This window comes from Myzus persicae, unplaced genomic scaffold, assembly GCF_001856785.1.
Source record: "Myzus persicae strain clone G006 unplaced genomic scaffold, MPER_G0061.0, whole genome shotgun sequence".
NCBI lineage: Eukaryota > Metazoa > Arthropoda > Insecta > Hemiptera > Aphididae > Myzus > Myzus persicae.
In genome coordinates, this window is record NW_019102665.1 from 71177 (window position 1) to 83239 (window position 12063).

Below are 12063 nucleotides of genomic sequence, written 5' to 3' on the forward strand. Positions count from 1 at the left end.
TAGTTTGATCAACGATTAAAAATATAACCTAGTTCTATATCTAAATTCACAATTATACCACCGATAAGGTATATATTATAAGGTAGGCAATTGTTTATCCGAAAGCAATAACAGGTTGGTATTCTTTTACATTTAACCATTTTTACAAAAATAAAATCAACCTCAATGCTCAATTGAGCATTATGATAATTTCTCTTTTGTCACTTGCAGTGGAACAACTAGTGCTATAATCAAGGTTAGAGGGAGGTGTACGAATTTTTTGATCGTGGATATTTGTACAAATTGTTTAACAATTAATGACGTTGTTTTCGAGTCGAATTTCAAACATCCGTGTGCCAGCGTTACGCACCTTATATAGTGGATAAGGTAAATACCTATACAAAACTGTGTTTAAAATCTGCACCGTATATGTAAATGTTTAAATTGAAAAAAAAAAATTAGAATCCGTTTGGTAGTGTAGAAAGATTCTTCTCTTAAGTGATGACAGATCAGAATCAAAATCCCTACGATAAGTATATGAATTGACAAGTTCAGAAAGCAAATTAAAAACCCACCAATGTACCTAATAACTGTATTTAAAGGTAAATTTGTTTTATGATTTTTTTTTTAAATGTCTTTGTAAAATATTTGTTGTTAATTATTGTAATCATTTGTATTTCTACTGAACATAATAGTAACATAATCATCAACTAATGGCAACTAATTGAATAAGCGAACAATTCTTATAATTGAAAAATTAATTTATAAACTTACTCCAAGTGTCAAAGAATCAATTGGTACACATTTATTGAAAACTGTCCAGTCAATTTTGAGTAAATTAATGACATTGATTGTTTGATACAAGGACACAAAAAATAGATCAATGAAAACGAAAATATTAAACTAACAGATTCGACTTTATTTCAACACAAAAGATGACATAGCGTTATTTTTTTATTTTAAGTAAACTTAACTAATACTCTTAGTTGGTAACTGGTACACCAGCAGTTGTCGAATTATCGACTCCACATTCGTTTGTGCCTCGTTGAATTTTGAAAAAACCATTGTCACCCCAATCTTCGTTCCATGAGTTGACCATCAACCAGTATGGCACTCCGTATTCTTCACCCCAACCGATCAATTTAACGGCATGTCCTCCCAAGTATGAAGCATTTTCCGATTTCACGTAAACGCCTTTAGAACGGGAAATGTCAGTTAGAAATAATGTGATGATATTTAAAAAATAGAAGCACGAAACACTTCATATTATAATATGAAACAATCGTTGGTGCTTATCGTTTACCTGACTTGTAACTGGGGAAATCGTCGTATACATCGAACGATGCTTCAATTGGTCCGTAAGTCATGACGTCCTTTTGGATGCTACCGTATGTTAGGTAGTAGTAATCACGTGCTACAATCATAAGTAAAGAGATTAAACACATTTAACCAAACGGAACACGTTGACAAAATAAACCATACTGTATCTGTGGTCTTCGTCGAAGTCGAGGTCCTGGTCACCGTAGCACATCCTGGTACACCTGTGGTTTGATTCCATTGGTTTACCGGCGCATGTATTATTTCCTTGGTCGTCATTAGGACAAGGTGGAACTCTGTATGGTTCACAACCCTAAGATCGACGTGTACAAGGTTAAAATCTTTTAAATTATATCATATATTTTGGTTAATGCTCTTTTCCAAATATGTCGCATACCTCTCCAGATTTGTAGTCTCCTCCGGTGACTAAACCTTTTTTACTAAAACGTTTCCATGCTTTAATCGGGTAACCACCGTTGCATCCGAAGCCACATGTATGACAGCAGAAAGTGATTTCTTCGGCGGATAATAATTCGTTGAAGTCTGCATTTGTTGCTACACACAAACGGTCAGCGAAAGCCGAGCTAGTGGCCACAGCCTACATAAATTATTTGTTTAAAATAAAATTAATGTTCAACTCAACTTTTGGCATTTATCAACTGATTTTTGTACATACCCAACAAGATCCACAGTTTCCTTGGTCACGGACTCTTCCGATCGTACTACAATGTCTCCATTTTCTCCTAGCGTCAAAGAACCTTGGAATGTATGTGTTGTCGTAATCTGCATCTTCGCTCTTGTACAAATTCATATTATTTTTGTTTGGAATTTGTACTCCCCTTGATCCCAAAAGTTTCATGATATGTTCCTTTGATGTTTTGGGGTCGAAGTTCACACCAGCCTTATTTGTTAAATATTATGATTAGTATATAAAACTATTAAAAACAGTGCAATACAATGTAAACATAATATTTTAATTAAATTTGGGCATGTAATATGTATATTAACGTACCTACTTCGATCCCTTAATTTCTTTTATTAAAAAAATTTTTTTTCATATAAAGGCAAAGTTACATTGTTGTTAAAATGATTTTTAAATATTAAGAATTTTTTTATAATTGTCATCTGTGTATGTATAATATTACGAATCTCGTTAAACTTATTATTACTCTACTGATAAATTGTTATAAACAGTAGGTAATCTCTTTAAAGTTTATAAAATGCATATAATTTAATATTAGTTTCTGAGCGGTGAGATGAAGGTGCTGAATTAACTATGATTTCGTTATTATTTCTTTACGTTTTTGTACAAGATACATAGTTAAATTAATATTCTACGATCATCAAAAATAAAGCTAGACATTTTAATGTTCTGATAAGTGGACAATTTATTTTAAAATGTAAATTGTAAATTAAGTACAATGCAGTCTATAGACTGTAAATTGTAAGTAAATTACTTGATTAAAAAAAAAAAATATTGAAATAACTTCACTGCTTTATTTTCAACTGCGTTTCAATTCAAAACTTTTGAAATAATCTAGAAAATGTGCACATAATTTTGCAGTAGAAAAAAATATGAAATGTTTAATCTTATTAACAGCCCAGAGCTTATGCATTAGTAGGTGAACCCTTAAGTAGTTCTAAATCCAAAAATATATATCGGTAAATAATTGCAATATTCATTTTAAATAAATTGGATATGTTTTAAACAAAGAACAGCCTTTTTAGTAATTTTTTTGTAAGTGGAAAATATTTTTGTGTAGACTTTTATTTTTTATATACACATTGTAATTTTCAAAACATTTAATAATATTATATGGAATTGCATGTTTATAGTTCATACCATATTACTAATACTGAAATATAAAATTGGATTATAAGACCATCTCCGGTCAGAATCGTTTTTTCGTATTTGATGCTTTGTCATTGAATTCAAATTCAACATATCCATTACATTTATCTACTCAATGACTATGTACGCTCGATTCCAACTTTACTGAAGGACGCTTACCTGTTCCTTCCCCCCTTTTAAATTCTGAGTGAAGTTATAAATCATAAATGTTTTTAGTTTTTTTATCTTTCATTACGTATTTCTGCGGCAAAAATTATTTTCAACATCATCTAATTGAAACTGTCAAATTGAATAGTTTGTTAAAAGCGAATTGAAAATTGAAATAAAAACCTGGGATTCTTCGTAAAATCACTTTTCGGCTAAATTTAATTTGTATTTTAAGAGTAACACAAAACTAATGACCCTATAGGCTATAACATACATTAAATTTTCATCTTATGTTTATATGAATATTTCCATACACGATAATAAATGTTTAATGAGTCAAACAACTTGAAAATGAAGTACAATGTGTTTGTAAGTTCTTTTAAAAGCATTTAAACAAATAAAAAGTGAAAAACACGTGTGTGCAATTTCTTCTTTAAAAGCATTTAACGTTCAAATGTTGACTAAACAATTTCAATCACAAATGTTAACTGAATAATTTCAATCACGTAGAAGTGATTTCGGAGCAAAGAATGTTTTGAAATATTGTCTCATTCCACATAGACAATGAACATTATTTGACATGATATTTTTTGATTACAACATAAATAATGAATGACTTACCTTCCATGTAGTCGCTTGTGCATTGATATTGTCAATGAAATCTTTTTCCAAGAAGTATGCTTGTTCCGTCAGATAAACGCTGACGAAGATCACAGACAATAACATCAATACCCTAGCCATGATTGCAACTTTGTCGTTTTAAATTTGTTACTTAATAAAATTGAATTAAATCCCACTGTTGCTGTTTGTACAACAGTAGTAGAATACATTTCGATTTTCATATACCAGCTTATATATACACATTTTACGATACTCAAATGAAATACTTGATTCAAGTATTTCTCAGAAGACGCTTACTAATTATTATTTTCTTGTAATTTCGTATTCGATAATTCTTGTTATTTATTTATCAGAATAATATTTTAAAATGTATATGATACTTAACTAGGGAGTACATCATTCGTTCATTGGTTTTTCGTATTTTAATCTAAAATGCATCATCAATGTAAAAAGCATTTATTTTTCCTAATAATTAGATAAATGAATACTTATAATATATATGATATAAATGTATATTATACAGGTAATCTATTATTCACATTTTATACGATCTTCAAACGAATTCAACGAGTTTATCTATGATGTGTATTGCAGTCATCGACTATGAAGTTTACTATTAGTCATTGAAATTTAATTAAATAATCATCAAAAATGTAAAGATATAAAATTAAAAATTAAAAATATTTTAAAACAATTTTCTAAGATAATAATTATTAAAATAAAAATTATGTACCTATTTACATGTATTTGAATATTTATAATTTTCTATCCTGTTCTTTTATTCAACAATATGATGAGGTGGTGCCATTCCTGCCTTAAAATAATAAACTAAACACAAACTTTTACCGTAATATTGGTCAGTGGTAATGTAGTAATCGGCGTTATAATACAACTTTGGGTGGTTCTACAAAACATTGTACCATAGTTTTCATCTTTGAAAAAATTACATTTTGTTGTTATTTTTTAGATTAATAATGTCTAGACATAACTACTAACCTATATTTCTCACCATGAAATGTCGACTAATCAAAAAACAAACGGCTGTAAAAACTTGAAATTTTCACCAAATGTTTATTTTATAATTTCTGTACATGATAAAATTTTCAAAATAAATTGATTAGTTTTGTTCTTTTTATAGATATTTTAAATGTTTAGATTTTTTTCTATACATGTCAATAACATTTTTTCTATTTATATCTATAAGACTTAAAAATGTAAAACAAAGTTTCTCATAAATATTTCATACTGCCACACAGTTTTATTTTATAATTACCTACTTTAGGTTCAAAATCGGACGACATTAGATATTTAAACGAAGAACAATGAATACAGTTATTTTGTTTTAACTTAAAATTATTATACCTGGGTACTTGAAACTTTTAAAGTATATTGTTTACTGTATACAAATTCAATTTATTTGGCAAAAATCAATTAAGCTTACTCTTTTACTTATGTCTAATAGTGAAATAAATAACTTTATTAGCAATTACATCATCAAATATACTTTGTAATATTATAGGCTGACAAACAATCTTTGGTTTTAATCGTTTTTCATTAACAATGATTTTATATCATTGAATTCAAATTAACCCACCCCGTTACAGCGACCCACCTAGACATTTACTGCGCAGCAGAGTGACTTCCCCTGTTTTATTTTTATTTTTGTTATGTGCATTTAATAAATCTGTAACTACTCTATATTTCTGACTCTTCTATTACCTACACTATTCAACTTACGTATTGAGGTATTTGCATTGTTTATTTAAAATGGAATTTATTGTTCTACCAAATAACATGCATAACTGAACCTTAACTTTACAACAATTTTTATTCGTTCAAAATGTGCTTAACGTTCAGTTTTATTTTAAAAAAAAATGAATTTCTCATAACGGAAAAAAACTTAGACAATTTCCACGCTTTAAATGGATTTTCTACAAAACTTCAGAGATATTTTGAAGTCACTGGCTCGAGGCTTCATCCCTGGCCATAGTGGATAGTTGATGTTCATAAAAAAATTAGGAATAATAGTATATTAATTTTATGATGATAAAACAACAGCTACCATCCGAAATGTTTTAATTAAATATTATCATAATTCCGAGCAATTACTTCAAACAAACAAGATAAGGCTATAAGTGCATGAAAAGTGATTTTTTAATTAAATAATTTGACAATATTTTTTTAATGATTATTCAATACGAAAATACTAGAGATCTTTTCACACAATATTCTGAGAAATGATGGCTAATACATTTTCGATTATATGATTCGAGTATTCAGACGTACCTATATAAACTGTAAATATTGGAAACCGAAACTCATTCTACTACTGTTGTGGAAGCAGCAACAGTGGGTTTTAATTCAATTTTATTAAGTAACAAATTTAAAGCGACAAAGTTGCAATCATGGCTAGGGTGTTGATGTTATTGTCTGTGATCTTCGTCAGCGTTTATATGACGGAACAAGCTTACTTCTTGGAAAAAGATTTCATTGATAATATCAATGAACAAGCGACTACATGGAAGGTAAGTCATTCATTATTTATGTTAGTACAGAAAAATGTAATTTTAAAATATAATGTCAATTAATTAAAATTATCTATAAATCGCTCAGAAATAGTCAAAATATGTTGATATATTATAATATACAATAAAATATATGTCATATTTGGAAAATTTTAACCAAACCCTTTATTAAACAGTATTTTCAAGTGTAATCGTTTTTGAGTTGCATCAAAAATAAATGATTGTTTGATGAGATATCTGTTTTCATACCAGAATATAATATTTCGCCAAAGTTTAACCTTCAAACGATCAAAAACATATTAATTTAATTCTGAATAACGCCAAACTTTTTTTTTTCATCTAGAAATAATAATTTATAAAAAACATTGTTTTAAATTTCCAAATGTTAGGTAGAAATATTTAAGGTTAAGTATATTATGAATTTTTACCTGAAAAATAATTTACACATTTTTATGATAATGTTAAATACATATGCGATAAGTATAAAATATTATTACATAAACCAAAATAAGTCAACAAATTTTGATAATGTAATCTTGTGTCCCAATATAAACATTTGTTATAAATTTAATGTATCTACGATTACTGAATTACACTAAGTATCTAATAAATGTTTATCTTTATTTTTGATGATCATAGAATATTAGTTTAACTATGTATCTTGTACAAAAAAGCATAGAAATAATATCGAAATCATAGTAAATTCAGCACATTCATCTCACCGCTCAGAAACTAATATCAAATTATATGCATTTTTTAAACTTTAAAAAGATTACTATTTATAACAATCCATTATTAGAGTAATGAACGAGATTCGTAATATTATACATACACAGATGACAATTATAAAAATATTCTTAATATTTAAAAATCATTTTAACAACAATGTAACTTTGCCTTTATATGAAAAAAAAATTTTTTAATAAAATAAATTAAGGGATCGAAGTAGGTACCTTAATATACATATTACATGCCCAAATTTAATTAAAATATAATGTTTACATTGTATTGCACTGTTTTTAATAGTTTTATATACTAATCATAATATTTAACAAATAAGGCTGGTGTGAACTTCGACCCCAAAACATCAAAGGAACATATCATGAAACTTTTGGGATCAAGGGGAGTACAAATTCCAAACAAAAATAATATGAATTTGTACAAGAGCGAAGATGCAGATTACGACAACACATACATTCCAAGGTTCTTTGACGCTAGGAGAAAATGGAGACATTGTAGTACGATCGGAAGAGTCCGTGACCAAGGAAACTGTGGATCTTGTTGGGTATGTACAAAAATCAGTTGATAAATGCCAAAAGTTGAGTTGAACATTAATTTTATTTTAAACAAATAATTTATGTAGGCTGTGGCCACTAGCTCGGCTTTCGCTGACCGTTTGTGTGTAGCAACAAATGCAGACTTCAACGAATTATTATCCGCCGAAGAAATCACTTTCTGCTGTCATACATGTGGCTTCGGATGCAACGGTGGTTACCCGATTAAAGCATGGAAACGTTTTAGTAAAAAAGGTTTAGTCACCGGAGGAGACTACAAATCTGGAGAGGTATGCGACATATTTGGAAAAGAGCATTAACCAAAATATATGATATAATTTAAAAGATTTTAACCTTGTACACGTCGATCTTAGGGTTGTGAACCATACAGAGTTCCACCTTGTCCTAATGACGACCAAGGAAATAATACATGCGCCGGTAAACCAATGGAATCAAACCACAGGTGTACCAGGATGTGCTACGGTGACCAGGACCTCGACTTCGACGAAGACCACAGATACAGTATGGTTTATTTTGTCAACGTGTTCCGTTTGGTTAAATGTGTTTAATCTCTTTACTTATGATTGTAGCACGTGATTACTACTACCTAACATACGGTAGCATCCAAAAGGACGTCATGACTTACGGACCAATTGAAGCATCGTTCGATGTATACGACGATTTCCCCAGTTACAAGTCAGGTAAACGATAAGCACCAACGATTGTTTCATATTATAATATGAAGTGTTTCGTGCTTCTATTTTTTAAATATCATCACATTATTTCTAACTGACATTTCCCGTTCTAAAGGCGTTTACGTGAAATCGGAAAATGCTTCATACTTGGGAGGACATGCCGTTAAATTGATCGGTTGGGGTGAAGAATACGGAGTGCCATACTGGATGATGGTCAACTCATGGAACGAAGATTGGGGTGACAATGGTATTTTCAAAATTCAACGAGGCACAAACGAATGTGGAGTCGATAATTCGACAACTGCTGGTGTACCAGTTACCAACTAAGAGTATTATTTTAATTTATTTAAAATCAAAAATAAGTTCATGTCATTGATGTCTAAATAAAATCTGTTTTAATTATTTAAACCGTTTTGTTGTTATTGCTTTTGTTGATATTTGAACTTTTTTGTTTTGAATATTACCTTTATAATAATGTATTCAATGTCTGTGTGTTTAGTGTGCGTGATCCAAGTCTGAACTATGAATTAGACTAATTTGAATGAATAGTCTCAAGTATAGGTATAACAAATTGATCATTTTTAATTTACACTGTTCACAGTGGTGTATGTATTGATGACAGTTTATTTTTTTCTTAAACCTTTTACTAACATAAAAGAAAATATATGGTAATAATAATAATATTTTAAGAAATCTTCAATCAATATTTTTTTCATTGGCAAGTGACGGTCAAAACAAAAGTTAAAATTTATATTCTATTACAATCGTGTAAAAGTTAACACTAATTACTATAAGCAATTAAGTGACTAGAGCAAATACGAACTAAAAAATTTGGATTATTTATCGCGTCCATAAGTATCACTTTAAAATTGTATTTATATTTTCAATTCATATTTTTATAATTAAATTTAAATTTTTTTTGAAATTACACGTGGTGAATTAATAGCTCGTAAATGAACTTATGAATAAATAAGCTACATAATTTAATAAACGTCTAAAATTTGATGATTCGAAACCAATAGTCCTTCACTTAATAATTTCCAACCCCACTTCAGCCTTACTCTAAAGTCTGGATAAAATGCCATATTGTTCTCAAAAAACGGATGCGTATTTTTTCAAGTCTATAGACTATATATCCATTCAATTTAATAAATTGACTAAAATATTTTGCATAGGATTCCAAACAACAAATGACAACTCTAAATCCAGCCTGACGAGAGATAAGTTTAACCAAAATTTATATTTTTAAAACCAAAAGAATTGTTTTTTAAATAAGCAATAACACCTAAGTTTTTGCAATTTATTATTTTGTAATAAATTACTGTACTCGTAATCGTCACTCATGTAAGTATTTATGTCGAGAACCATTGCACGAGCCGCGATTAATGTTATTCGAGCAAATAACTGAGTCTTGCCGCAGCTGTGCAAACGTTCGAGGCTTTAAAGAGCTAGACGACTACGAATTGTTTATATTGTGTCACAGTTCCAAATGATCCGACTTCGCTGTACCATGCGGGCGTGTATTACTTACTTGACACTTTCGTCTACCTCCACTCACCTAAGATCAAGATATAATTCATATTGTTAAAAATCCGAACACAAAGATAAATCGTTAATACAAACTCACCGAATTTCCAGTGCACTATAAATGTGCGAATGGAACATGAATTTGAATTCAAAAAAAAAAACAAAATTAAATTACAAAACTGTAAATATGTCTTACCTATTTCTCTAGTTGCATTAAAATTAATTCAGAACAGCATTCATCATTCGGAACTATGTTAAGAAATACGAATCATATAGCAATTTCAATGATTATTTTACATATTCTGAAAACATTAAAATAAACTAGAATTGTATATAATTATGAATTTTAACCATCTCATTTTCACCATTTAATACCGCGTACATAATATTTAATTATAATACATCAGTTATTACTCACTTAATGCACTTAAGAATATAAACAAGCATGCACTTATGCGCTTAAATAGTTTAAACCTGCCCTTATTTTTTTTTACTCACAATTTTCATGAATACAATTTTTTTATTACAAAATATTTTTATATTTTACAATTTGTACTTAATATATTTTAATAAAAACTGGGAATTGTATGTTAACTAAGTATTTTAAAAACTTGATACATTAATACCTAGTGAAAACTCTCAAAATAAATACAGGTTCGTGAGTACATTTTAATTTATTTATTTTTTTATAACTAAAAACTACAAATTCGATAAATATGCAAAAATATATGCATCATGAACTTTTAATATTTTTTTTGTAATGTCATGAAAATAATTTCAGGCTAACTCACCAATAAATCGAATACCCCCCCCCCAACCCAAAAAAAAAAAAAAACAATGCGATTGCAGCAATATTTGAGCTCTAGCACTTATTAGCCTCCAAGACTGTTTAAATTATAGTTTTTTTCATATGTTCTGGACTTTCCAGAACACTAACGGTTTTGACTTGTGTCCTAAAGAGATGTCTCGAAAATTGCCAGATTGAAGTTTATAATTTTGAAAACGCCAATATCATATTCAATATTTTCTTCATATTATTTCAATTTCATTTTCATATAAAAATGTTGATAAATTTAATTTGTCATAAAAATACTTGGTGGTTTGTTGAAAGCCTGGCTTATCTAATCTTACTTTTGTTTTTTTTTTAATTTTTCGTTGTGTCATATTATCTATATAGGTCGTATAACAATTTATTTTGATATTTTTCAAATGCCTTGTGCCATAGTTCCCTGTATTCGCTTGATTTAAGGACACTTGCAAATGTACCTGTTAAGCGATGGAAAGATAATACAGAAGATTAGAATCTATCCAAGATTTCTAGATAGTAGTAATTTATTTGTTATTTATTATTTTTAAAAATGTCCCGATTTTGAGTAATAATGATCTGATAACCCTATACAGTGTAAATATAAAATAAAATAATACCTATGGATATAGTTATATTATTCAACGTGTAGAATTAAAAATTAAAATTACTGTTGGAAATTTAAATCGTAAAACATTTGAATCACTTATGGTTATTAACTACCTTTTAGTATGTGATATAATGTGATGCTATTTCAAAATTAATTCTTAAGTTTTGACTTTCATCTGAATGTGTTAACGTGTTACAATAAACAATAATGTAAAGTGGTAAGTATGCTGACCGGAGCCGATAGACATGGAGACATGTCTCTTACACTTTCTACTTAACTCTGAGATTGTGGTATTAGTCGAACACTTTTAAAAATAAGTGGATAAATCTTTTTTCACGACAGTTGTTGTTCCAACCCTGTCAAGGGTGATAATAATATTAACACATTTGTGCAGTAATGAGCGACGCCCTATTATTTAACTACTGGAGTTTTACATAATACTACATAATGTACCTATATAAACAATGAAAAAATAAGTATTTATTTATATTGATATTTTAGTCATGTGAAAAATGTGTATATTGTAAATTGTAATTATAACAGTTAATAATAATAATTATAATTATAATAGTTAATACCATTAAATATGTAAATATTTATTTCAAATTGTGAACTTATAGCCACAAACGAACATCTTCAGTGGGGCCCATTACAAACTAATAACTAGGTATAAATTGTTTTGATGATAGTAAGTAAGACATATAAGTACCT

The 12063-nt window shown here is 28.7% G+C and overlaps 2 protein-coding genes across 2 annotated transcripts; one reads left to right on the top strand and one right to left on the bottom strand.

Annotated features, from left to right (window-relative positions):
- Positions 1-956: 956 nt before the first annotated feature.
- Positions 957-4140, bottom strand: LOC111032899 (cathepsin B-like). The gene is made up of 6 exons (XM_022313375.1): positions 3917-4140; positions 1973-2197; positions 1694-1894; positions 1462-1609; positions 1283-1393; positions 957-1173 (listed from the first exon to the last, which is right to left on the bottom strand). Exons 1-6 carry the CDS (start codon positions 4034-4036, stop codon positions 962-964), a joined length of 1017 nt encoding a protein of 338 aa, XP_022169067.1. The 5' UTR covers positions 4037-4140; the 3' UTR covers positions 957-961.
- Positions 4141-6212: 2072 nt separating this feature from the next.
- LOC111032892 (cathepsin B-like) lies at positions 6213-8777 on the top strand. The gene is made up of 6 exons (XM_022313366.1): positions 6213-6441; positions 7502-7726; positions 7805-8005; positions 8090-8237; positions 8306-8416; positions 8526-8777. Exons 1-6 carry the CDS (start codon positions 6322-6324, stop codon positions 8735-8737), a joined length of 1017 nt encoding a protein of 338 aa, XP_022169058.1. The 5' UTR covers positions 6213-6321; the 3' UTR covers positions 8738-8777.
- The last annotated feature ends 3286 nt before the right edge of the window (positions 8778-12063 follow it).

What these genes read in the sequence shown, in the direction of transcription:
- LOC111032899 (XM_022313375.1), bottom strand. Translation starts at nt 4,036, where the DNA reads ATGGCTAGGGTATTGATGTTATTGTCTGTGATCTTCGTCAGCGTTTAT. An exon ending in GAGACTACAAATCTGGAGAG is followed by an intron (nt 1,610 to 1,693) that starts GTATGCGACATA and finishes CGTCGATCTTAG; the next exon opens with GGTTGTGAACCATACAGAGT. An exon ending in CGACGAAGACCACAGATACA is followed by an intron (nt 1,394 to 1,461) that starts GTATGGTTTATT and finishes TTATGATTGTAG; the next exon opens with CACGTGATTACTACTACCTA.
- LOC111032892 (XM_022313366.1), top strand. Translation starts at nt 6,322, where the DNA reads ATGGCTAGGGTGTTGATGTTATTGTCTGTGATCTTCGTCAGCGTTTAT. An exon ending in CGACGAAGACCACAGATACA is followed by an intron (nt 8,238 to 8,305) that starts GTATGGTTTATT and finishes TTATGATTGTAG; the next exon opens with CACGTGATTACTACTACCTA. An exon ending in TTTCCCCAGTTACAAGTCAG is followed by an intron (nt 8,417 to 8,525) that starts GTAAACGATAAG and finishes CCCGTTCTAAAG; the next exon opens with GCGTTTACGTGAAATCGGAA.